This window comes from Folsomia candida, unplaced genomic scaffold (genome assembly GCF_002217175.1).
Source record: "Folsomia candida strain VU population unplaced genomic scaffold, ASM221717v1 Fcan01_Sc007, whole genome shotgun sequence".
In the NCBI taxonomy this organism is placed as follows: domain Eukaryota; kingdom Metazoa; phylum Arthropoda; class Collembola; order Entomobryomorpha; family Isotomidae; genus Folsomia; species Folsomia candida.
The window spans coordinates 6,074,598-6,101,120 of NW_019091199.1; the positions used below are offsets into that span (position 1 = coordinate 6,074,598).

General features: G+C 39.2%; 1 protein-coding gene across 2 annotated transcripts; it reads left to right on the forward strand.

Moving 5' to 3' along the window:
• Positions 1–798: 798 nt before the first annotated feature.
• LOC110852699 (synaptotagmin-17) lies at positions 799–24,880 on the forward strand. Of its 2 annotated transcripts, none has more exons than XM_035853571.1 (12): positions 799–892; positions 4,422–5,223; positions 12,982–13,143; positions 14,142–14,357; positions 14,793–14,984; positions 15,574–15,807; positions 15,937–16,065; positions 16,167–16,292; positions 17,275–17,398; positions 17,551–17,656; positions 20,663–20,784; positions 22,861–24,880. In XM_035853571.1, the coding sequence occupies exons 2-12, from the start codon at positions 5,185–5,187 to the stop codon at positions 22,986–22,988; spliced, it is 1,578 nt and encodes a 525-aa protein (XP_035709464.1). In that variant the 5' UTR covers positions 799–892; positions 4,422–5,184; the 3' UTR covers positions 22,989–24,880. The 2 variants fall into 2 exon arrangements, with proteins under 2 accessions (XP_035709464.1, XP_035709463.1); XM_035853570.1 differs by having other exon boundaries at positions 804–897.
• The last annotated feature ends 1,643 nt before the right edge of the window (positions 24,881–26,523 follow it).

The following is a 26,523-nucleotide window of genomic DNA, read 5'->3' on the forward strand; positions in this document are numbered from 1 at the left end:
ACGACCCTACCAGTCGACATGACGCCTCAAATTGATTTCGGAGGGAAAGGTCATAGGTACTGGGGGATAACACGTGAAAGAAATATTAAACCGTCTCAAACGACCATACATACAAAAGTGGCGTCATACAGTAAAATTATACCAAAAATTATGGAACTCATGACCTTTTACCTTGTCCTCAAGGTCATGAGGTCAAAAATATTGAGGGTGTTGCTTTCGTGGTGAAATTTCCTTTAAAATGGCACCCCATATGAAAATTAAGGCTAAATTTAGTTGTGGACCACACCCCCTCTCGCGTGGGGGATGGTCCGACTGACCTCATTATCGAAATCGACCGAAAACTAAAACTTAGAAGCACAATGGCCAAAATAACGTTTGATTATGTTGAGAAATTCTGGAGTTTTTTCTGCCCACAGACGGACGGACGGACGGATAGATAAAGCGATAACATAAAGCAGCTCTGAAAATACTTACTAAATACAAATAACATCTGTATTAACCATACTTTGAGAACCATCAATGCAATCGTGACATTCAAAATTTAATTCTCTCATATGTAGAATAAATCCTTTCGTGGAAACAGATAATTTCCAAAAGAGGATGAATAAAACTTCCATCCGAAAGGTGAAGATACTTAAATGAGAATACTGCGAAATGAGGTGAAAGAGACCTCGGCCAGCCAAAGCAAGCAAGCGACCCACACCTACGCACTTTCCCTCTGTGCTTTCTTTCCCTGCTTCGTTTCCCGGCTGTTGTACGTAACTCGACTCACTTGTTCTCACTTGGTCTCAGTTCTGTCCCAACTTTCACCCCGAGTGGAACAACGTTTCGTCTCACTTTGGATCGCCATCATCATTTTCGATAGCATTGTCCAGCCTGGAGGTTTTTCGAGGTGAGGTGAGATTACGTGATTTTCCTTATCTTAATTATATTTGTGACGGGTTAGATAAGTAGTAATCGATAATTACATATTGTTACAAAATGATTGCGTTACTTGCATTACGAGATGTCGTACATATTTAATAATGAGGAGAGAAAGAGAAAAAAGACTCCTGAGAAAGTAAACAACTTTCTTTGATTGTTTGTCATTGTGTGTGTGTGTAAATACTTTGGTGTGTTTGTTGAAGCTGAGGTTTGAAGTTGAGAGGAAATTGTTCTTCGTTTTTCGCAGTTTTTCTGAGTAGTGGACAGACAGGGATACATATCGTGAGAAGGACGAGACAGATATGAAATGGAATCAATTATTAGTTTATGTATGGCATACACTCTAAGAAATCTGCTATTAAAATGATACCAAGCGGTATTCGGATATGACGCTACATACCAAAGCGGTATTGACAGGTAATACTGTGTAGTAATAGCTCAGTATTAAAGTTTTGCCATATCGATAACAAATTTTTACGGACTGGTATACATAATTTTGATACCGAGTGGTAGCAAGTTTAATATCGAGAAATCAATACCAGATTTCTAAGAGTGTTTGTACATACGTATTCTGAGTGGATAAAAGATTGGTCAGATTGTTGAACAATAGTTGAAGTGATGGTGGGCGAAAAAGTAATAAAAAAACACAAGGAGATCAAGTCCCGATAATGTAAAGAAACTTATCCATATTTTTCCTAGTAACGTTTTTTTTGCATGAGAGCACATCGCAAAAATTGATCGATAATTTTAGATAGCTGACACAAAATTGATTCACGATTCCACAATCAGCGCTTACATACTTTCTTCTCACCTTGAAGAATATTAGAATTTTGTCGTGTCCAAACAAACACGAAGGATGACACGACCATCCATCCATCCATCCATAAATAAATACAGATATGTCTGCAGCATGACGACCGATTTTGATGTTTGGTTAGCAAATAAGTCGTATTTGCATTTGTGCTTTCTCCAGCCGTGTGGTGGTTTGGTTGGACTGGACGAATTGTTATCTGGTGCTTTACTACTCAATATTTGTCCAGCTTAGGTGGGATAAATTCAAAGAGACGAGTTATTACGGGAGGTGGTAGTGGCTATACTTACAAATCATATTTTGTGTTTGCATACATATACAGTTGGTCGGATTTTGTGCTACTTGTCATATTTAGAATTTGAGTGAAAAGGAATACATACACGTCCAAGGTCAGCAGAAGTGATTTAGTTTTCGCAAATCCGCCATGAATTGGCAAAAAAATGAAAGGGAAACTTTCTCCAAGTTTTTATTTTTATCTTCACCTTCGCAGTCCAGTAGTCCACTTGAAGAATGCAATATACCGTAAAAACTCAAATAGTAGCCGGGGGCTACTATTTAAAAAATCAGTAGCTGGGACCCGGCTACTATTTGAGCAAGGCTACTATTTGGGCACGGTCACTATTTATAAAATTATGAAAGGATGCACTGCTACTATTAGCAAACAGCTATTGTAATTTTGTTTCCAGAATCAAACTCAAATTATATTTTAATAAACCGTAGTAACGTTAGAAGTAGCTCACCCTGGAATAATAATATGGATATAGCTTTGCAACAAAGGTGCAGAATAAACGATCAAAACGGGCAGAATTTGGATTTCATTTTGCATCAAAGGTGCAGAATAAGCCGACAAAGGAGATACATAGTTTCGACACAAGTTGATACCAATAGTGGGACGTAGGCGTGAAAAACACATACATAATTTTAACATAATTTCGACTCTTATCCAGCTCCCCCAGAAAACGCGGTGTCAAGATTGCTTAATTGACACTGCACATTCATCAATTGCCCCCATTGTTTTGCACTATACAAACTAGATACATAACTTTGATATAATTATGCACCAATTATGGAAAATAAGCGGGAAAAATTGTTAAATAATTTTGACATACATTAATGCATACCAAATGTGCAACCAATTAGGGTAAAAATGGTTTTGGGACTTTTTAAATAGCATCAATTGACGCAAAAAACTCGTGAACACACGGACGGACGGACAGACAGACGGACAAGAGGAATTCAATAGCTCTCGTGCTACGCAGGGTGAGCTAATAATAGCACCAAATTCTCCCTTAGATTCGTATTAGATGACAATTCTATAGGTTAGGCCTGCCCTTAATTTTAATAATTTCTTCGATGATCCGAATTTCGTATTCAATTCAATTTTGTATAACTGAGATTAAATTGAAGTGTGATTTAATTACTTAAATGAGCTGGCTAAGCGATATCTGGTTGTATGTATGTACATTGGAAATTGACGAACGCCTATAATTCGAATAAGGCTACTATTTGGGCAGGGCTACTATTTGAGTAGGGCTACTATTTGAGCACGGCTACTATTTGGGCACGGCTACTATTTGAGCAAGGTCACTATTTATAAAATTATGAAAAAAGGCAGGGCTACTATTTGGACACGGCTACTATTTGAGCAAGGGCTACTATTTGAGTTTTTACGGTATACTTTATTTTTTCTGTCAGGGTTTAGTCTTTCCAAGAGAAGAATATTTGTGTCACGTAGGTAAGCAAACTAATGATAAGCATAGACTCGTTATAAAATAAAATGACGTTGAATAATCTGTCCAGGATGAACAGAATATTCGTGCACGTAGATAAGTGCGTGGGATTTTGGGGGCCAAGTGGTCGTGGTTTGACTGACTCACTTTCTTGACTTGGCTTGGCTTTACATCCGACAGGGAATTTGTCAAAAACGAGTCATATTATGCACACTGGCGACTTATGACTTTGAAAGTCAGACTTTCACCCTAGACGCATCATGAATTTTGAGGTTTGGCTATGCTACATGGACATGGAAGTAATTTGACTTTCTCTTTGAAGTGCTGGTTGGCTAGCGAGTAGGTGGGTAAGCACGAGGCGACGGCATAGTGTTTGTGGTCTGGTCGAGTGGATTGAAGAGTGTCGATTGAATTTTTATTGGGTGCCAGACCAGCCACGTTCGCTTCACGTAGAGTTGAAACATTTTATAATTCATGTAAAGTGTTCGACGAGAAAGTATGTATTGATTTATTTACACGAGGAAGAGGAACGAATGAGTAAAAGTGATGTGAGGACGTGATGTGTTTGCAACCAGCCTAATCGGAAAGTGCATGTGTCCTCGTAGGCACTTGTGTTTCCCGACTGTCACTTACTTGACTTCTGGCACAACAAAATTTAAAATGCAGGCAAAACTGTTAACTTCATTTTGAGAGAGAGAAAGCAACCAAAATTCATGAGGCTGCGGCCAGGCCACGGGTTCGACATGTTTTTTTCAACTTTCTCCTTCAAAATTCCGCAAAGAGAGATGGATAGATGTGACTTATTTCCTGAGTAGGTCGGTAACATTCTAACCAGTTACATTGATCATCATGCGGTCGTCTAAATCGTGATTTCCTCCCACTTTTCGCAAAGGCACGAAGACGACAAAATTTCCAGGTGAATTCAATTGTCTTTTCTTTTCTCGGCTCGGGTCTAGAAATCTCCAGCCAACTTCCTCGCCAATCTGACTTCGCCAGGAGGAAAGAGGTAAACGAATAGTGCAGCCAGAAGATAGTGATGCTGCCAGGAGAAAAGAAGAATTGAGTGAGTGGAGATCACATCTTCTTCTCGTCGACGACGACATGATCTAATCTTGTTCCAGATAAAATTAAATAGTTTTCCCAACGGGGGTAGGTACGTAGGTAGGAAAAGAATCAAAAGCACGGCTTGTTTGAGGACGGGGAATTATTTAGACTGGGCTGAATAACGAAAAGTGGACGTAAAATATATGTACTTGTGGTTTCCTTGTTGTTGTTGTGGTGCGGACCAATTTGACATGATTGATACTTGAACCAGTGGTGAAAATACGAGCGGAATCGGACACACCGCAGATTAAGAATCATGTTGTCAGGAGAAAGGAAGCCAAACCACCAGCAGCCGCAGAATGGATGCCACACTACCGTTGAGACATTGCCAGTGTGAATACTGCATTTTTCAGCAGCGGTGATCCTACACCGTGGTGAAAGTGAAAGTGAGAATATTTACTTCGCTTCGAGTGACTGGGAAAAGACGGGGAAAGTTTTTTTTTCCTGGGACGAGTCATCAATCGTGTCAGAATAATTAAGTGACTTGTCTTCAGCTTCATTCACCTGCTAAGACGGGAAGTGGAGAAGAAAAAACTTGAGAAAAAGTTGGGACGGAGAGAAGTGCGTTGATTTGTAATTATATTAGAGCTGCTGTCCGTCTATTCGCCACAATTAATGCCGAGACCACCTCAAATCCGCAGGGGGAGTGACAAGGTACGTACGTACATACGTTAATCAGTGTTTTGGAGACGTTTTTTCCGTAGTTTTTTCGTGTTGCACTTTTTATTGCCTCGTGTAAACAGTTGGTAATTTCGATGTAAAATCGTATTATCCAACGAGAAATTGGCAAAAAAAATTTGCAATTTTAGGATAATGATCACTCTGAATAATGAAAAAAGGCGCTATGTCGCGAAGGAAAGGAGAACGATCTATGAATTACGTAGGGCTGATTGCATTACGTAAAGTCAACTACTAAATTATTGACGGAATGCACAGGAATTTTGATGGGGGCGGGTTGGAAATGTCAATTGTTATGTGGGTACTGCATTAACTTTTTATCTTTTTAGTCCGCTGGGTATCGAGTGATTTTTAAAGTTCAGGCTAACTTTTTTCAGTCCCTTTGGACAGTCTGGTGGTATGGATAGCTCTTGACTTTGGAGTGTACACATTATTTGTTTGCGGACCTAAGTAAGTAGTTGCATAGTAAGTTACAATTCTGGTTTTAGCAAGTTATGTAAGTCATCATTTCGTGTTGGTTGTTCGGTCAAATGAATTGGATGGGGCAACTGGAAAATTTGGAAGGTTAAAATGCCAATTAGGAAAAAATGTGAGAGATCACTATTAAACGTACACTTTAGGTTGATCCATGGAAGAGTGTTAGAAAATAATAGTTCATGTTGTAAATTTTTGCGTGATTTTGAAATTCCATAAAGAACGAGATAGTTCATGACTGCAAATTAAATATACGATTATTTGTATATTTTACATTAAGCATTACTGGTGTAAGTACTTGTATATTAAGTTGCTTAACTTAATTAGTTAAGTCATTATTTCTTGTCGGTTTATTTGGTGAAATGGATTACGTAGATGGGGCAACTTGAAAAATTGGAAGGTTAAAAAGCCAATTAGAAAAAAATGCATCAGATCCTATTTGATGAACACATTAGGTTAATTCGTGGTTGGTTGTGGTAGGAAATAATAGTTCAATAATAATAGTGCTGTAAATTCTGGCATGATTTTGAAATTCGATAAAGAACAAAGATGGTTCAGGACTGCAAATTAAGTATCCGATTATTTACATATTGGATTAAGCACGCATGTATTTAACAATGTTTTTTTGTTAAATGGATTAGATGGGGCAAATTGAAAAATTGCAAGGTTAAAATGCCAATTATGAAAAAATAGATCAGATCACTATCCAATAATAAATATAAAGGTTTGGTTAGCGTGACGTATTAATAACTTTTCTCCCATTGTGACTTTAGGAAATATTAATTCATGCTCTAAATTTTGACATAATTTTGAAATTCGACAAAGAACTGAAATAATGGTTCATGAAAGCAAATACGTGATAAATAGCCGATTATTTACATGCTATGGGTTAAGCATTTACATATTTTAGTACTGTTTTAAACTCTTGACATAACTTGAACCTTTTTAAAATGTACTGATGACGAATAAAACAAAGTGAAAATCAATCCCTCCTCCCAAACTAATAGCATTTCACTACTCGCATATTTACACAAAAGTTGAACATGTACTTCTTTCTGTAATGTCTCAAGTGGTAGTAATATTTTAAACTGTTTTATATACTAGCCTGCGTCATTCCAGGGAATAAATACATCTAAAAGTGACACTAGTTTATCATCACGTCGGAAATGGTGAGGTTTGAAGGGTCTCATCTCGTCCCACCTTCTTTTATTTCATTCCGAGTACTTTCAGTTTCAAGAGAATTTCGTTACTGTCACTCAACATTTTTCCGCCTTCCTTCCTCCTCCGCGTCCTCCCACCTCAATTACGTCACTGATTGAAGGGCGCAAATAAAAATAAAGACGAAAATGTAATTAACACCATCGTCACTCTTCTCCTCTTGATCGGCGTTTCTACTAGTTTGGAAAAAAAAGTTTTAATTGCAACAAGAAAACGATGTGATGATGCAATTCTGCTCTTTGGATGTGCTACATTTCCTACAATGTTACGAATTTAAGTATGTACATATGTACTTACAAGGGAGGTCTCCTAGCGTATGCTCGCAGATTTTGAGCAAACTAGTGTCAATCGATCACAAATTTAATTAATATGAAATTTGCAAAAGACATAATCTCCCAATGCGCAGATTTGGCGAAGATATTTGCCTCAGAAGAGGAGAAAACGTGCCCTAAAGTTGACAAATTCTGCACTTTCCAACTTTACAGCACGTTTTCTACTCTTCGGATGCAAATATATATTAATATAAGTAACCTGCGCATTGGGAGATTGTCTTTTGCAAATTTCATACTAATTAAATTTGCGATTGCGATTTAAATTTATTTTGTCAAAATCTCTGAGCACTTGGCAGATAGTGCCATCTGCAAATTTCATATTAATTTCTGCAATCTATTGACACCATTTTTCAAAATCTGAGAGCATACGCTGAGAGACCTCCAGTGTTGCTATTTACTTATTGCTAGTTGTGTACAAAAGGCGTTAGGACATGGTTTTGACGAATTCGCGGATGAATATCTTTGGCGGGGAGTTGAATTTTGAACTGATTTTTTGTAGGCTGTAAGATCATACTCTCAGAAAGATATGTTTAAAATTTTAGGGCGATAGCTTCAAAAATGCCCCCTCCAGTGCCCCCAGAGTTGGAAGGAGCCAAAAAAACACTTTCCAAACTGAATTACTCATATAGCATGATAACCCAAGAGGTCAGAGGTGGATGATTGTTAATATTACAACCCTAGATAATCATTGCATGAAATAATAAAAGAATCCACAATGAATTACATAACGTTGTGCCTCCATCGTCGCTGATACTTTTCCATGAAAAGTGATAAATCGGACCGTGCACCGGGAAATTGACCTGCTGACCTTGAAAACGGACAGACTGGGTCAAATGAAGATTGAGGGTAAAGCTGGAAGTGTCCTAAGTAATATTAAAACAAACAGTCAAGATTTTGTATAAACAGTTTTAGAGAAGGACCCGAGTTAATCAGCTGTCGCGGAATCCTAAAAAACTCGTGAACTTATTTGGAAAATTAATGGTAAAATTTTTTCGAAAATAAATTTTAATAATCTTTTGGTGTCCCCTGCTGCAGAACTATTTTATCTACAAGGTACAAGTGCCAAAATAATAAAATTATTGCGTTTTGGTTAGTTAAATTATTTCTGAAGTTCGACATCGAAAACGACGGGAACTTTTCCAAAAATTTTATAAGGTCTGATGAAAACTCAGTCCGTGGGGTATAACCACTTATCAAAATTTTGTCAAAAGTACTTACAGTGCAATATACTATATGTACCTTGGATAAAAACCACGTTAGGGATTTTTAGCATCAAAGTCGTAAAATGTGGGGGCCTTAAAAGTGGAAGAGTTGCGTTAAAGAGCGGATTCCATTAGGACAAGTATGAAATTAGACTGCAAAACGGACTTAAAAGATAAGCATAAGGCAAAAGTGGTTTTATATAGTGAAAAGCATGCTAAGTCCATTGATAATAGTCGCAAAGACGATTTTTGCATCAGGACCTCAGAAAAAAATATATCGCTCAACGCCATTTTATAAGAACACTGGTTTGGAAAACTAAAAAAGGACACCTCTCCAAATTTGACCTTGCCTCATTTCGCAGAGTACACAAAATCGGAAGCCAGATATGCTTACCTATAGTTTGAGACATGGGCTTTCAAATAAAAAAAGTTAGAAATCTCTACGACTAAAAACCATCCCGCAATTAAGGTATGAATTCGTCAAAACCATGTCCTAACGCCTTTTGTATATAATCAGCCAATACACACAACAATTTTGTTCTATTCCCCCAAAAAAGTTATCTGTTATCAAAAAGTTTTGGCAATATTTTTACTTTTTTCTCCCCAACTTTAAACTAAATAAGTGGGTGGTAGTGATGGTCATTAAATGCGTAGGTTACATCACGTATTCATTTTCTGCTCGAGTGAATATCCACTTTAAGTGGACGAGTTTCAATTTATGTAAGTAGTTCGAATAGGTGAAAGTTATTGCACCCCGAAATAGCGAATAAGTAATATCGCTTCGTTTCACAAAACAAGACGATAACTCATACTTTCCATCATCACCACGATGCCAACAATAGCCCCGCTGGAAAATGGGCTTATCACCTGAATAATTTATGTATAAATTCAACTCGTGCCTGATCTCATGTACGTACGTAAAAGCAGTGGCCGCGGAAGCCGCCGTGGGGACATTAACATTGTAGGATAGGGGAGGGAGGGGTTTACATAAGATGGGCAGATGATGGGGACATCGAACAACCGTGGGGACATTGTCCCTCTGTTCCGCGGCCACTGGTACGTAATAGCAATACATGGCAATATTGTTTCTTTGTTAGTGTTCACGGTTAAATTTATTCGCTACGTATTTTCGTCCGCATAATTTTATCCGGGTAAGAAAACCAGGCCAGGTTGATCTGGCTGGTCGTAAATAAAGCGAGGCGATATATCTATACCCATACCGAAACGGAGAGAAAGAGGTGGCTTGAATTACAAACAGGTGCAACACAACACCTGCTTAATTACAATTCCGCGTGTGGCGAACGAAACCTTTGTTGTAATAAATCTGAGCCAGAAATAAATCCGTGTGTGTGTTTTAGTCACCTTCGAACAGGTTCAAGTTCACGGAGCTAATATAAAATCTAGTAAAGTAACAAAGAGAAAGCACATATATTTGTGATCCTTTTCCATAAACATTAAACTCTTCGACCCACACAAACCGTGGATCGGTGGTGCTACCGTGGATTGGATTTGTTTGTTTTTAAAGCATTCTTGAAAATAAATGGATTTTATATCTGATAAAAATAGACATTTTTAGGTATATTCCTTTATCTTCAGCAAGTCCGGTTTTTGCCTCTTGTTTTTTATGGAGCCTTATTTTTTTTTGGTGGTCTTCTTTTGTTGTGGGTCCAATTTGCGTAGAGAATTGGAAGTTGGAATTTAGGAACAAAGAAGAAGACGAGAAGCAATTCCAATACTTCAATTTCTTTTATGCTATTACTTCCAGACATGAATTGTAAAGATGGCATTTGGTGCGTTGTTCTACTTCTGATGCTGCTTGTGCTGGGTGGACAAAGGGGTTTGGGAGAAATCATTTCATATGCGTGGATGGCAAGGAGGGTGAATCGTAGCAGTTTTTTATGTACGTGTATTGGGAAGAATTTGCTTTGTATTGTTTTTTTGTAGGGGGTTTTCTCAGAATTTCAAAATTACGTAAGGGTTTTTTCTTAGATTTTCGAAATTACATAAGGATTTTATCGAGTTGGTAAACTTATCTAGTTTGTGCAACCCTGAAACAATATTATGCAATCTTAATTACTGAATAGAAAAACAAAACAGACCCAAAATTAAATATTTGCTAGAATTGCATTACGTGAATAATCTTTTTTTAGCGATCATCTTATATACCATCGCATACTCGTGCTTATCTCTAAAAGAAATAAGGTGTAAATTGAATACGAATTTTGGAACGCAACTCCCTCCAGCAAATTCCATCAAGCGATCTAATCTGATAGAATATAGACAGATATTTATGTACATTCGAGTAGATAGTCGACGTACGTAGGAAAACTGGAAGATCGTGCCTCACCGAAGAACGATATATGTACTTTCTCCCTCTCTTCAAAATTTAATACCACGTCCAACTTTTTTTTCTATATGATTTTCAACTTTTTTTCTTCTTCTTCTTCGCGTGGTTGGTTGTTTGTTCGATGAGAAACACAAATGTGAAATTGGCAACTTTTTAAAAAGAAACAAGTTCACTGGAGAAAAAAAAAGAGTTTAAAAAGTAGACAAGTTCAGTTCTCAGGTTAAGTATAAAAAAAAGTTTCGTGTATGATCCTCCATACTTTTTTTTTGAAGAGGAGGCATATTTTTGATGAGATACTTAACTCTTATTATTTTGAAGAGGATATATGTTCAACGTGCGCCGTGTTGTGGTACGCAGCAGTGGCCGTGGAAGCCGTGGGGACATGTGGGGACATTAGCATTGTAGGATAGGGGAAGGAGCGGTTTATATAACAAGGGGAGATGATGGGGACATCGAATAAGCGTGGGGACATTGCCCCCTGTTCCGCAGCCACTGATGGAACGTATAGGTCATGCTGATGAGGATCGCTCGAGACATAAATCAACCATAAAAACAAAACGAATCGCAGACAGTAATAAATTCCCGGTATATTTTTACATGTTCGATATTGCCCATTGTTGTTGATGCTGGTGGTGTTATTATCCCAGTGAAAATTCGAGGACCTTAGTTTAGTTTGGTTTCTGTGTGAGAATCATTCAACTCAAAAACTTATTATTGTCAGTTGAGGATTTATTGTGGGAATTGGGCCAATTTGCGCTGTTGTCGAGAAATGGAAAAAGAGGAGAAACACTCGAGTTTTTTTTACTGGTAGATTTTTTTCGACCGAATTTTTTTTTCAATGGAAGATCCCAAGTTTGGTTTGGAGTGCGTCTCAAAATGGTGAAAGTTTTATTCGATTGAGTCTTGTTTCGTGTCAAGTGATGATCCTCTCCGTGGGTTGGATGAATGGGATCCTAAATTCTGGTTGTACACGCATTTTTGATGCTCCTCCTCTTCAAAAGGTTAAGTTAAACGCAGGAATGTTGGGAATTATGAGATAAGAAAGTCAATAAAATTCCGAGGCACGACATAAAAATATTTGTGTGCGTATGGATGAACGGATGGCTCGTGTGTGGTGATAACCGTTCATGGAATGATGACCCATTTATCTTTATCGTACGTACAATAATGATTCCGAGTATCTAAAAGTGAAAGTTCCTGTTAAGAAGAAATCATGATTGGAATTTTTAGGAGCAGTTTTTACGAAGGGAAAGAGATATTTTTTATGAATTGGAGGATCATTGAGTACGATAGAAAAGTGGTGGTGGGCTGTATTGCATTGTGAGAATTGGATCGGGTGGGAGAAAGTTGTTGTATTGGAGATGAGCTTGATTAGAGGAAATGTTACGTTGTAGGTACGTACACACAATGTGGAGTAATTTGCAATAAAGGAACATAAATATATTTTATGTAGTTAGATACGTACGTTGTAGTAATAACGATCCAATCCAAGTATTGACCAACTGGGAGAAATAATAACATTTCTGTCTTGTAGTTTTGTTCTGTAGCTCTTATACGATGTCAACATTTCCTTTCTCGCTTGGTTGGGTTGGTCCAGTGTCATTAACTTTGTACATTCGTTGCAAACTTGTGTAGTATATACATATTGAAGAATGTGCAGTTTCTTCTGCCGATTCATGTTTGCATGGTGGTAAATTAGGCAGTGTTTTGTATGTCTAAAAACTAGTCTTGTCCAGTCTAGCATAACCAAATTGATGTACATGCATACACAGTGGCCGCGGAAGGGTGAGGGGACAGAGGGACAATGTCCCCACGGTTATTCGATGTCCTCATCATATGCCCATGTTATACAAACCCCTCCCTCCCCTATCCTACAATGTTAACGTCCCCAGATGTCCCCACGACTTCCGCGGCCACTGTACATACGGCAGCAGAGACTGTGTATATTATGTGACGTGCCCCTGTAATTAACTAATTGAAGCATGTTTCTCTCATTGAGACAGACATGCTCTGGGAGATGTCATTAATTTGGAGGACTCGTCCCAGATGAGATTATTTATTTGTTATTGGGATCGTCTCGTCGGTCCTTTTCTAAAATGTTTGTGTGGTTTGTTATGCAATGTAATGTAATGTTTGGTTATTTATTCTGTTTCGCTTGCAGATGGAGGACGACGAGGAAACAGGGGACGCAGGAGGGTGGCGTTGCTGGTGTAAATGTTGTGATCCTTGTTGGCAATGTTTGAACGGACTTTGGTCCTGGTGCTGGGGGCGTGGGGAACGAAACAAGGCGATCAAAAAGGAGGATATCACATACATTTTGCAGGTGAGGGAAAAAAATCTGTATATTTTTTATAATTACGAAATTCAGAGAAAATTAGGCGTAATAATAGTTGGAGGAAATTGGAAAAGTGTACAAATTATTGGTTCATAACCATTTCGATTATCATCACATCAAATAAAGACAAAATTTTTGCGATAAGCTTGTCATAATTTGACAAAGAAGACCCGAAGCAATTTCCTTTTTACTTCGTCTCAAAATCCCCTCTTTATTGGAGTTACATAAATAAAATACATATGCAAGTATGCCCAATATTAGGATTTCATATACCGAAACGTCACTCTATTTGTTATCATTGCTTAATGAAGACGAAGAGCGTGTCTTGATTCTGTGTGAACTCTGGGACTGACTCCCTCTCCAGAAACGGCAACAACTTTCTCCACGATCCTTACTTACTTACTTGTGTATCTGTATCTCTGTACTTGTGTAAATAAGGAGTGGGAAGAAGCGAAGCAGATAAAGTTGCGGTCTTTCCTACAGCTTCTTCGTTTTCCTCTTGCATGATTGTCCACCGATTCGGACAGTGGCCGCGGAAGCATCGTGGGGACATTAACATTGTGGGATAGGGGGGAGGGAGGGGTTTATATAACCTGGGGAGATGATGGGGACATCGAATAACCGTGGGGACATTGTCCCTCTGTCCCCTCAAGCTTCCGCGGCCATTGAATTCGGATGCCATGCCACCACCACCACCACCCCCGGTGTCATGTGTCCCAGTTGAATCCGGGTGGATTGCGTGACAAAGAAATAACGAACCATCTGCTCGTCTTCTTCATGCTCATCATATCATTCACATGACGAGAGAGGCTCAAAAAGGGACTGGAATTCTTCTCATGTCGGGTGTAATAGGGTGGAAAGAGAGACAAATTTGACCCAGTGAGGGTTAAATTGGGTCGAAATTAATTTCCGGAGGGGTGAAAATGCCAAATTATGATGTATGTCTATATCGTAATCTAATTGGTGATGATGCTCCTTAATTACAGGGGCCTTCCGAGGGTGAAGGTGAGAGTGACGGGGGGTATTCTGAAGGTGGTGGGAATGGGGAGCGTCACGGCTCTTTTACGTCCGCTTCCTTGTCCATGGGTTCCAGCCATTCCGCCGGCGGAGGTGGAGGTGGGAATGGGAACGGGGGGAGTGGGAATAATGGGACGGGAGGGGGACATCGAGACCTAAAGGAGTTGCATTATGATATGATTGAGGTGATAAATTTGGCGTAGGGGCCGGAAATAAATTACGTAACGCGAAAAGGGGGAAGGGGTCTAAGATTCCAATGATATCGTGTCTATCCCGAGTAAAAATTTGAACAGATTTCCTGCGGAAAATTGGCCCAATTTTCTGCAGAAAAGCTTTATGCAGAGAGATTTCTGAAGAAACCTATGCAGAATTATGCAGATATGGTTCTGCAGAATAATAGCGACACAAATTTTCTGCAGGATTATGTAAAAAAAAATATGCATAATACAATATGCATAGAGTTTTTGTCGATTACTGCAGAATTCGACACATAGGTTTCTACTCGGGATGTTACACATGCTAAAGGGAATCGCAATTTTTGCGTTACGAAATTTATGGACGGCCCGTACGAATTTTTAAGACGGTTTGTTAACAATGAATTTGTTATGTATGTCCCACAGCAAAATCGGAGAGCGAGCGGATGGACAATGCGAAAGGAATCGACGGCCACAACCGCGCCATTATTGGACCTTAGAGCGCTCGACTTTTGGAGCGGTTTTACCGGAAGTACGAGATCTTCGACGTCCGAACCGCAACCAGTCCAGCCCAAATTGTTGCTAAGTCCGGGACGGAGGGATACGATCAGTTCACAGGTTATTCAACTTATTCAATGTCTTAAAATAAAATACTTAAGAATAAGTTGAGATAAAATTATGAACAAATTATGGGCAGATTTAACAAGAAAAGTTTTAAAACTTACATTTACTTTAAATGATTACTTATTTCTACCGTTTGAATAATACACTGGCAGAAAATAGTAAGTGATATCGCAGTAGAACGCATCTCATCTCATCACAAGAAGAACTTTCACTTTTCCAAGAAACTAGCCAAACTTTAGATCTGAGTTAAGTTGCGTACAGTGGCCGCGGAAGCCGTGGGGATATTAACATTGCAGGATAAGGGAGGGTGGGTTTACATAACATGGGGAGATGATGTGGTCATCGCATAACCTTGGGGATACTGTCCCTCCGTCCCCACGCTGTTCCGCGGCCACTGGTTGCATAACCATTTTACACATAACTGTTATGTCTACCCACCCACCTGACATTACATTTAGCCGACTTTTGATTTGGATTTTCCCCCCAGGGAATTCAAACTTTATTAACGTTTGTGACATACATATGTAACAATTGCATAACAATCCTCTTTCTACACGTATTTCTGCATGCATGTATCTGACAGGGCTCTGCTGACCAAATCCGACCCGACCTTTACGAAACGATATCTGCCGAGGACGACATGGCCGCGAGCGAACCATGTCCATCCGGACCTTTCGGAGCACTCCACTTCTTCCTCAGTTACGACATCAACTCGAAATCTCTCATCGTTCGGATCATCGAAGCTCGCGATCTTCCAAAACCCATCCAACTCGACTCTTCCAAAACTGATCAGGCTCATTCCAACCCTTACATAAAGGTCAGTGTCGCGTCTTATTTTCCCATAAAATTTGAGTTATAATTAGAATTCCAAAAACCAGAAAGTTTGGAGAAAGTTTGTGTTTTCGCGAATCACTCAACTTACTTTCGTTACCAATTTAACTTGCAGATTTGTCTCCTCCCGAATCAGAAAGACTCAAGACAAACAACGCTCCGGAAGAAGACTCAGAATCCACGGTTCGATGAAAGTTTTTCGTTCGAAATACCCTTCAGAGAATTACAGAGAAGAACTCTACAGGTTAATTATAGATATTTATTCTTCCTTTTGCTTGCGTGTGTACGTATTCCTTTGAAAAGTGAGTAATCTAATCATGTCACGACCACGCGTTTTCGTTCCAGATCGTCGTTAAAGACTTTGATAAATACTCGAGACACCGCGTCGTTGGGCAGGTTATGCTCCCATGCGAGGATATCAACGTGGTGAAAGGAGTCCATTTCTGGAAGCAGTTGGAAGCCGTGCAAGCCGTGAGTTTACTTTTTTTTATGGATACATTTTTTAAGGGTATGTTTTTTTATTAAGGTCTTCGGAACAATTGGGATGATGTAATTTTGGAAAAATGTATTGCATCGTTAAGTTAAGAGTTGTGAGAGTGAATCATGAAGGCGAGAATTAGCTGGGGAGCATGGGCTACATAAATTTGTAGTCATGTATTTATATACAGTGGCCGCGGAAGTGTGACAATGTCCCCACGGTTGTTCGATGTCACCATCATCTGCTCATGTTAGGTAAACCCCTCCTTCCCCTATCATACAATGATAATGTCCCCACATGTCCCCGCTTCCGCGGCCACTGTTTATGTACGTAGATTTCCATTGAGAACGACTATGTTTTTTCAGTTGCTCGTACATATATTTTTGTATGTAATTCCGCCTATTTCACGTTATGAATGGCGCACTTATACGAGATAGGAAAGCACTCGAGAAGACGTAATAATTCTTAATTAACTCGCTCAAGTCGAGAGTCCGGTCTCTGAACTTGGAGAAAACACAAAGCCCAGTAGGACATGAATGTAATGGTCAGTGGCCGCGGAAGCCGTGGGGACATTAACATAGTAGGGTAGGGGAGGGTGGGGTTTGAATAACATGGGCAGATGATGGGGACAACCGTGGGGACATTGTCCCTCTGCCCCCTCAAGCTTCCGCGGCCACTGGTAATTCTAGTCGGGCTGGATGGAATTCTTGTCAGAAATGGTTTTGCTGCCCAAAGAAACAAATGTAAAATGAGACAAAAGAAAGCTTCTTCTCTTCAGAAATCTTGAGACAATTTACCCAGAAAACAAATAAGTCCTGAATTTGGATGTACTTTACTTTGGTTTGATGAAGATTTCTAAGAAATGGTTTTGACTTGAACTGCTATTCAGCGCCACGTCGCATCACATCGGATTGCTTGATGGGTTAATCTTATGATGAAATAATTGGATAATTAAATGATTGATGTTTCTCTCAGATGTCTCAAGAGGATTTGGGCGAAATCCTTTTCTCCTTGTGCTACCTCCCGGCCGCTGGCAGACTCAATGTTGATATCCTCAGAGCCAAACAGCTCGTCCCGACGGATCTCGTCGGTGGGGCGGGTAAGTTATTTAGAGAAGAATAATTGATCAAGAAAGAGCTTATTCCTTCTTGATCAATTTCTTTGGATGACATTTTCATCTCACAATACATAACATAACGCCATAAAGTACACTATACAGGCTGCTGGTTGACTGAAATATTGATCTTGCAGCTCCATATGTCCGAGTTTCTGTCGTAATCAACGACAGACACATCAAGACTAAAAAGACGTCGTATAAAAAATACACCTTGGACCCCGTTTTCAACGAGAGTTTAAGGTAATCCATTTCACTTTTGGGCGTCAATCTGTAAGAACAGATAAGTATTTATGTAAATCTGCGTACGAGTCAGTGTTCGGGTGGAAGTTACCACTTGCAAGAAATGAGGGGGAGAAAGTGGGTTTTTGCGGGTATTTTGACCTGCAAGAAATGCTAGGCGCAAGAAACTACTTACGCCCCGACGCTGTACTTCATACGGCGCGTGGCTAGATTGCGCATATATTTCTTGCACTTTCTCCCAGTTTCTTACAGTTCCATGCACTTTCTTGCAATTTCTTGCAGTTTCTTGCACCTCCCATTTCTTGCTTTGCAGTGCAACTAATGTAACAACCCCGCAAAAAACGAAACACTGATCCCACCAAAGTTATTGCGTCAATCCTTAAACTGCAAAAGTTTCGTAATTCCAATGCAATGCACCCAAACTTTGACCGGGCATGTCTCCCGAGATAAACTGCTATCATCACCAAACTTGTTTGGTTTTTCATACATATGTACCAAACAAAAAAGTACGCTCCATATTGCACTTTATTGTTGTTTTGTGTCTCCTTATTATGACCTCTCTGCCTCCCACTCGCACTTCATCGCGTTGTTTGTATCGTATTCGTATGTTGGCGTTATCGATTATTGATGAGGCGAATGACATGACATGACTGACTGACTAACTGATGGGATAAGCAGGATAGAAAGTAATAGAAACAACACAGCACCACATTTATTTTACCGACTGACATGACAAGAGCTGACGGACGGACGGATGAGGAGAGAAAATGCATGCTCCAGTTTTCTTCGGGGAGGCAATAGTAATATAATTCTCGGCAAGATACTACATACGATTGCACTCTGTTGTGTGTCCTCGCAGTGGCCGCGGAAGCCGTGGGGACATCGGGGGACATTAACATTGTAGGGGTTTATATAACATGGGGAGATGATGGGGATATCGAAATACCGTGGGGACATTGTCCCTCTGTCCCTACGCTGTTCCGCGGCCACTGTGTCTTCGTGTATATCGTGGTTGGTCATTATTATTGCTATCATGCGTGACGTGTCATGCTATGTACGAGCAGAAAGAAAGAAAGCATTGGTCCAACTTTTGCTACTAGACTACTTGACGCAATTCTTCTTGTCTATTTATTCTGGAGAAAGCAACAGCATCTGTTTGTTTATTATTGCGGTGGACGGACGTACGTATGTTGGAGTTATTATTAGAAATTTTATATCGTAGCTCGGATATGAAATAGGATGTGCTGATCACATAGATTTTTTTCTGTTATTTATTGTCTCTGGTCAAATGTTGGTTATAAATAGATGGAATAAATCACAATTTTCTGGCTTTCATGAAAATTTTGGGTTGTGTTAAGGAGGAGGTCACTGATGCATTCTTTTCACAGATTTTGATGCCCTTTTAGGATGTCATAGTACTGCCAAAAGTGAAAAAGGGTTTTACTCCAGGGGGTCCAATTTGCGACAATTTTTGTCCTTTAAATAAAATACAAATTGTTAAAGTATAATACGCAAAAAGAAAACACTTGTTTATGATGTGTGTATCAAAACAGAAAGAAAACAAAATTTTTTTTGAGTAGTGCCCAAAAGTGCAAAATATGGAGAAAGTGATCTTCCCCCCTTTTAAATAAGTTTTGTTAAAAAGAAAGCAAAAAAAGAACATGTTTTGTCTAGCTAGACAAAATACAGAAAGATTAGCTTCGTTACATCATATGTTGTCATGTCATGCAATAATGGGATGGAGGAGGAGGAGGTGCGAATTTGTGGTGAAAGTTGATATGCGTAGGTTGGACTTCGTAAAATACATACATAATAACGTCCCCTAGGCGAGGTCACATTAGAGAAATGGTTACCGTTATATGCATAGTTTACTACTTGTTCGCATTGAGTCTGCAATACTTCTGTTTCTCTACGTACATACTGCGAATTGGATGGATTTAGTTTTACGCAGTTTCGTACATACATAAGATTTAGCTCGTTACACATTCTTGGAAGAGAGAACAAAGCAGCCCAACCAACCAACCTACACAGTTGATACTGCTGCTGTCTACATCCTAATTGCAATCATGGTAATGAAGCTGGGAGAAATATGTCTGATAGGAGTTTTGTTGGTCCTTTATCCTGACCGAATATAATGGTTTCCAGGTAGGCAGACGTATACCCGACGCAATTTGACTTGATGGTCTTCTTGATGTTTCTTTTGATTGGGTATTTAGTTTAGTTTACCAGTTTAGTTCCCCGTGTCAAAAGACGACTTTTTAGATTAGGTGGCTGCACTGAAACCAGATCAAAGTCTTTTCAGGACGACGATTAGCCGAAAAACAGCATACATATCATGAAATGGAAATGTTGTGTTGGGTGGAAAATCAACTATTATTCTTCTTCTTCAATGTCTACGCAAATTGCGAAATGTCAAAAGGCTGCTTCGCCTTTGAGACACTTGTCCTTGGTTTTCGGAGTGATTTGGCAAGATCCACTTTGATGGATTGAGAAAGGAATTCTGGGATTTTGCATGAATCGAATGAATCCAAAATCAAAATTCAGACAAAGACTTTGGCTTTAGGGTGACAATGAGTGAGTGGATGCTTAATTGCGTTTGCTTTTAGGTAGACGTACAATCTTTCTTCTTCTTCTAGAGAGAGACCTGGAGCAATACCACGTCTTTATCTTGTAGAGTTGGACGACGAATTCGTGACGAGACTCAGTTTTGGTTGGGTTACTTGCTTAGTTAGTTTACTTGCTTGGGCACCTTTCTCTCAAATCCAAATGCAGTCCAAATATACATAATTGTGCAGTTTCCAAAAGTTGGGAACATTGCATCCTCCTAACAATCAAAAACTTTCTGTAACAAATTCGTGACACATTTCTTCCATAAATATTTGTATTTATGTCTCCGATGCACATGTTTTCCTGGTATTTGAGACATGTCAAGGGACCAATTAGAGTCAGACGCAACTTTCTCCGAGAGAATTTTTACACACATTTTAATTCTAATTTCTATTTCAGCTTTGACGTCAACTCGGTCCAACTCGCGGACTGTGTGGTGGTCGTGTCCGTCATGGATTTTAACGGGGGCGTGGTGAAGGACAATTTCGTCGGGAGAGTGATTCTCGGGAAAGAATCGTCCGGTAATTTCCTGAATAATTAATCACCTTACATAATTATATATGTGTTTATACTCATAATCATCACATTTTCTGATGGGAGCGAACCACAGTAAAATCAACGACCTATGTAAAAGATTTACTAGTCTTGCATACTTGATCTCTCCTACAAAATATATAAATTCCCGACTTTTGGACCAACTCAAAAACAAAACTTTTCCCAAGAAGAGCAGTAAGAATGCAATCCTGCAAATAGTGAGATTCCAATTAGCAAGTCGTTCATTGTTTGGCTGCTCTGTCGTGGCGGTGTGTCGTGTATTTTCCAGTTTGAAAAGTACAAGGAGAGGACTTGTGTATTATTCAGTCATGCATTATTTAGTGCCTCCACTTTCACTCGGGTGGTTGCTGGCTTCCGTCTTCAAGCAAGAGTTCCATTATTCACTTACTTACTTACCCACCTACGTACGTACCTTTGTTCACTATCTTTTACATGCCACCGCTGCTACTATTATGAATGTACGACGACGACACGAGGGACGTAATGCAGCAGGGACCAAGTCACGCTAACTTATTGTTCGAACAAGTCAAGTGAAATAGATTTGGAAAGTATTATTAGCTTTGTCAAGTTTCTGGTGAAAGTTGAGGAGAGGGTATCAAAGCTAGATTTAGATTAGCGCACATAGCCCCAAAATTCCTATATATGTAAAGGATTGATTCAGGTATATTTTGAGCTGCATGCATAGTTAGTCCGTAATTTTAAGGTGATTACCCTATCTCGTATGCATTTCTATAACATTGCAAGACAGGATAATCACCGTGAAATGATGGACTTTGGACCCTCTAAAAGCTAGGAAAGCAGTGTGGGTGGGTCACTCACTATTTGTGGAAATATTGCTAACCAATTTTATCAAAAAATAAATTTTCCCTTGATGACTATAATGACATCAAAAGTTTCTCAACTTTTTCTAATTTAATCTCACCCTTCGCCAAGCAGAGAGAAAGAACGGCCCGATTTTATTTTAGAGAATGGCTGTCAAATGTCAATCTGTTTACAGCGTTTAGTGCGAAAATGGAAAATGTGTAGGTTAGGTTTCACGAGAAACACTTTCCCTTATTCGACAGGGAAAGTAAATGGGAGCGAAATTTCTCTCTTTACGTACAAACCTCAAGCTCAAGTGGATCGGTTTCCGCAGTTCTGCAAAACTAAACCACAAAAGCTTACAAGTAATATTACGTAGTATTGATCCGTCATCATCGACGTCGTTATGAAGGGTGACACCCACCACTCAGGCGGGGGTGGCTCGTCATTATCCGTGGCAGCCTGAAATTTTTTAATACCAGCAACAACAGCAGTGGCCGCGGAAGCCGTGGGGACATCGGGGACATTAGCATTGTAGGATAGGGGAGGGTGGGGTTTATATAACATGGACAGATGATGGGGACATTGTCCCTCTGTCCCCTCACCCTTCCGCGGCCACTGACCAACAACAACAACATGCAGCTTTTCGCATCACAATTTTGTAGGTTAAGTAAGTGCGTCCTTGTTTAGTGCGATCTTCTCGTTCTCATCGTCCCACTTTATGTTAAGTGTCCCAAAATCATTAAACCCATTGGAGAGGAGAGAATTCGCCTGTGAAATTGTGGTAGCGTGGTTTCCGAGATTTTCCATTTCTACGTATCTATGAACCAAGAGAGAGAGAAAGCTGCAATTTTGCTCGTGCGTGTGTTTCGTGGTTATTGGGAAACCTAAAACCGCAATATCCGATTAGAGAAATTGAGACAGGTTGGGTTCGAGAGCTGAACAGAGATTGATGTAAAGATTGGATTCTCTTGTTTCCATTTTATTATCATTATTATTATTACTTGTGCCCCGGAGGAGACAAGTACGGAGGATTATTGCATGAACATATGAGCAGAGAATCTATGCATACTTCTAAAAATAGAGTATGCAAATGTATCTGTGCGAAATGCAAATATGCAAATATGCAAGATGACACAGAAACCAGATCAGATCGCGAATCTGCAAATTGTGATGGATGATCGGGATGATGTACGATTTTTGAAATTACGTTGATCCATATTTTATTATGCATGCTTCAGGTCCGCATGAAGTCAACCATTGGAAGAACATGGTGCAGTCGCATCGAACCGCCATCGCGCAGTGGCATTCTCTCAAATCCAAGTCCCATTGTGACCAACAATCCACCGCGTCGAGGGCGATTTCTTAACACGGACGGAACAAAAAAACGAGGTGTTATTTCAGTTATTTATATAACTCGAATTTTTACTTAGAAATGTTTTCACATTCTTTAATTTGATAAAAATTAATGAATTTCGTAAACTTGTTTATGGTTGGTCGAAACTTTTCAAACGCAGGTTAGCATTGAGAAATTTAATCAACTTGTACATAAAACGAAACCCTACAAATAGTTCATAAAAATAGTGTTATGTACTTATACACACGTATTAAGGTCGTTCTAAATGTCAAGTTCTTGTAAGACTTCCATGCATTACTCTGATGAGGTAACGACCAATGTCATGTTAATTATGCAACCTAAAAACTACTCCTTACTTAGTTGACAAATCATGTTCGTGTTTATCCCTAGAAAGAGAAACTTTTACGAATTAAATACGTTAGCAAATTGTTACAGATTGTGATTCTAAAATAAAATATTTAGTTAGATAAGTACGTGAGGCTGTGTAAAAATAACGTGATGAATTTTCCGGTGCTGAGAGAACAAGAGAAAAACCAGACGTATTGTGTTACATATTGTGAACCGCCTCGGACTAGAATTGCATAAAAGAATCCTCCGATCTGACCAGCAGGCAGACCTCTCTCGTTGGTCACACTACCAGTCGCTGCGGAAGAGTGGGGACAATGTCCCTACGGTTGTTCGATGTCCCCATCATCTCCCCATGTTATATAAACCCCTCCCTCCCCCATCCCACAATGTTAATGTCCCCACGGCTTCCGCGGCCAATGTACAGAACTACACAATTCCTTTACACCAATGACCAACGGCAACGGTTACTGCTGGTGATGACATATCAAAATCAGACCTTATCTAAACAAAGGGGTTTCTCTCTTTGTTCGTTTAAGTACTTTTAGTCACTCTTCCAGTCCAGTCATGCCATGCGACGGCACGGTTACTTGAATACAATGGGAGCGATGCCGAGAAAGTGCTTCTGCCCCTTGTAATGGGATGATTCGGAGAAGTGTAAAAATAAAAATGTTGCAACAACATGTTTTCTTCGCCGTTTTTTATTATTCTTTTTTGGCTTCTTATATGAGGGACTCGAATTTTCTCCACGTGAACGAATGGTGCTAATAATAATTATGATAAGTACTTATATATATTTTAGGCTAAATATTTAACACGACTGGATTGCGTGAATGTAATAAATCTTATACCTACTAACCTTTTACCATGGTCTGGTACTAAATAGTTGTAACTGTATGTAACCATTACCGTAATTAGTTCTGTTACGTATCTATAATCTAATAATTCGATGTATTTCTGTATCGGTAGCATTTACCTAATTAATAACCTTCACCTCCTCAATCAAGGAATGACAGGTCAGGTCACTCACAACGAAGCTTTTCACGTACTATACGGATCCTGCTGGTATACATGCATGCATAAGAAGAAAAAGTCAGTGGCGGCGGAAGCAGGGGGACATTGTGTCCCTAGAAATTAAGCAAAATTGTATTTGTCCCAATCCCAAGATGCAAATGTCCCCCCAACTTCCGCCGCCACTGGAAAAAGTCCCTTCATATGCAGCACAGAACAACAACTAGCCAGTAATATAGACAGGTTTCTGTATGTACCTTTATTGCATGACTCTAATTAAGTAAATCCATGTATCTATCATTAGTAAATGATATTCTATGTAGGTAAGTAAATTGTACTAATAAATGTACTATATTTTAAGAAATATGTATCTACTATATGTCAAGTCAACTTTAATGATGTCCTCCTCCCAAAACTTATTACGATACGATAGCCAATTCCATGTAATGTAAATGTGCATGCCTGTTACTTGTCATGTAGCAATAAGCCAACAATTGAAGAGGGGGAGTGAAAGTAAAGTACGGAAAATAAAGTAAATTTTGATAGCACAAGCGGCCTTATTTGCATACTTAATTTAATCTTTGGAGGCAATAAGCAAATTTAAAACCTTCATCTTTCCTCCAAGACAGAATCGTCAGAAAGTAAAGACGACACGACAAGACAATGACAAGGAGTCCCTCGAGATGAAGTGGCAGCAGCAGCAGCAGCAGAATTGCTATTACTTTAGTAAAGCAGTTTTCCTCCGCTTTTACTTTGACTTGCATTATATTTTATTACGTTATAAGTCTCCCACCCAAAGCAACAAAAATTTGCACAGTTTCGCGACATTGTGCTGAAAGAGGAGAGTCCCTCGAGTTTCGTGCTGTGGAGAAATTCGCAACGAGAAATCCTGTCATCCTTCGCCTATTCATCCATCCATTTGTGCATCTCGCTGTAAAGGAGTTGTATGTACGTGTAATTCCCTGGGTGAAGAAGGAGGCAGCCTTGTTGGTTGGCTGGTTGGTTGGAATTGCTTCCATTCGAGGAGAAAGTGAGAGTGGAAGTAAAAGAAGAAAATGTTGGTTGGTATGCAGGGAAGAATGTCTTGTCACTTGTTGTTGGTGCTATTTATTGAATTCTGCTGCATTCACATTCGATTTGGGAAGGTTTATTTTATTCGAGTTTTAAAAAAGGGAAAGAGGTTGATTTTGATATGATCCGATTTTTCTATGTTTATGAATGAAAAATTTTAAGTGAGTTTTTTAGTTGGATGGATTTCTTACAAAATTCAATGTGACACCATACATACATAAATAAACTTATTATTGCATAACACAAGTCATGGCATAAAGGACGGCAAAATTTAAGATTGGACGAGCTGGCTGCAATGTAAATAATCTTATTAATCTGCCAAATGACTTATAGTATGCATTATTTAAAAAAAACAATGTGACACCATACATACATACACTTTTTATTGCATAACGAAAGTCCTGCATAAATAAATGGATGGCAAAATTCAGGATTTGGAGAGGTGGCTGAGTTGAAAATAATCTTATTAATCTGACAAATGACCCTGTATGAATTATTTTGCAAAAACAATAAGAAAATTTAAAATTAGACGAGGTGCCTACAATGCAAATAATCTGCCAATTGACCCTATGCATTACTGTGCAAAAACGAGTGCTGATTTTCCACACGCGTCAAAGAAGTGGCCAAGCGTAGAAACATAACAGATTCGTTAAAATCAATGGTGTCATTTGGCAGATGCGCAAAGAAGACATGCAAATAAGATATAAAAAACTGCTCACAATTTTTAAGTTGTAAATATATAAATAACAACCAATAAAAAACGTATGGAACCATGTAACAAATCATTATGAGGATTAAGGATAAAATATTACATATCATATTTTTTTTATCGTAGAGATGTGGCACACTTATCCATATGAATTATTGTAAAATACACGAACGTCCAATATTTATTATCCGTTCAATCAGTAGCCGCGGAAGCTTGAGGGGACAGAGGGCCAATATCCCCTCAGCTATTCGATGTCCGCATCATCTGCCCATGTTATACAAACCCCTCCCTCCCATATCCCACAATGTTAATGTCCCCACGTCTTCCGCGGCCACTGCGTTCAATTGTCCTTTCGAGTTGGACAGAGAATGCATTGTCTTTCGTTATCTCGTATCACTCACTTATGTACGA

Coding starts and splice junctions, on each gene's coding strand:
- LOC110852699 (XM_035853571.1), top strand. CDS start 5,185: ATGCCGAGACCACCTCAAATCCGCAGGGGGAGTGACAAG. Junction 16,066..16,166: donor TACAGAGAAGAACTCTACAG/GTTAATTATAGA, acceptor TTTTCGTTCCAG/ATCGTCGTTAAAGACTTTGA. Junction 20,785..22,860: donor TCTCGGGAAAGAATCGTCCG/GTAATTTCCTGA, acceptor TGCATGCTTCAG/GTCCGCATGAAGTCAACCAT.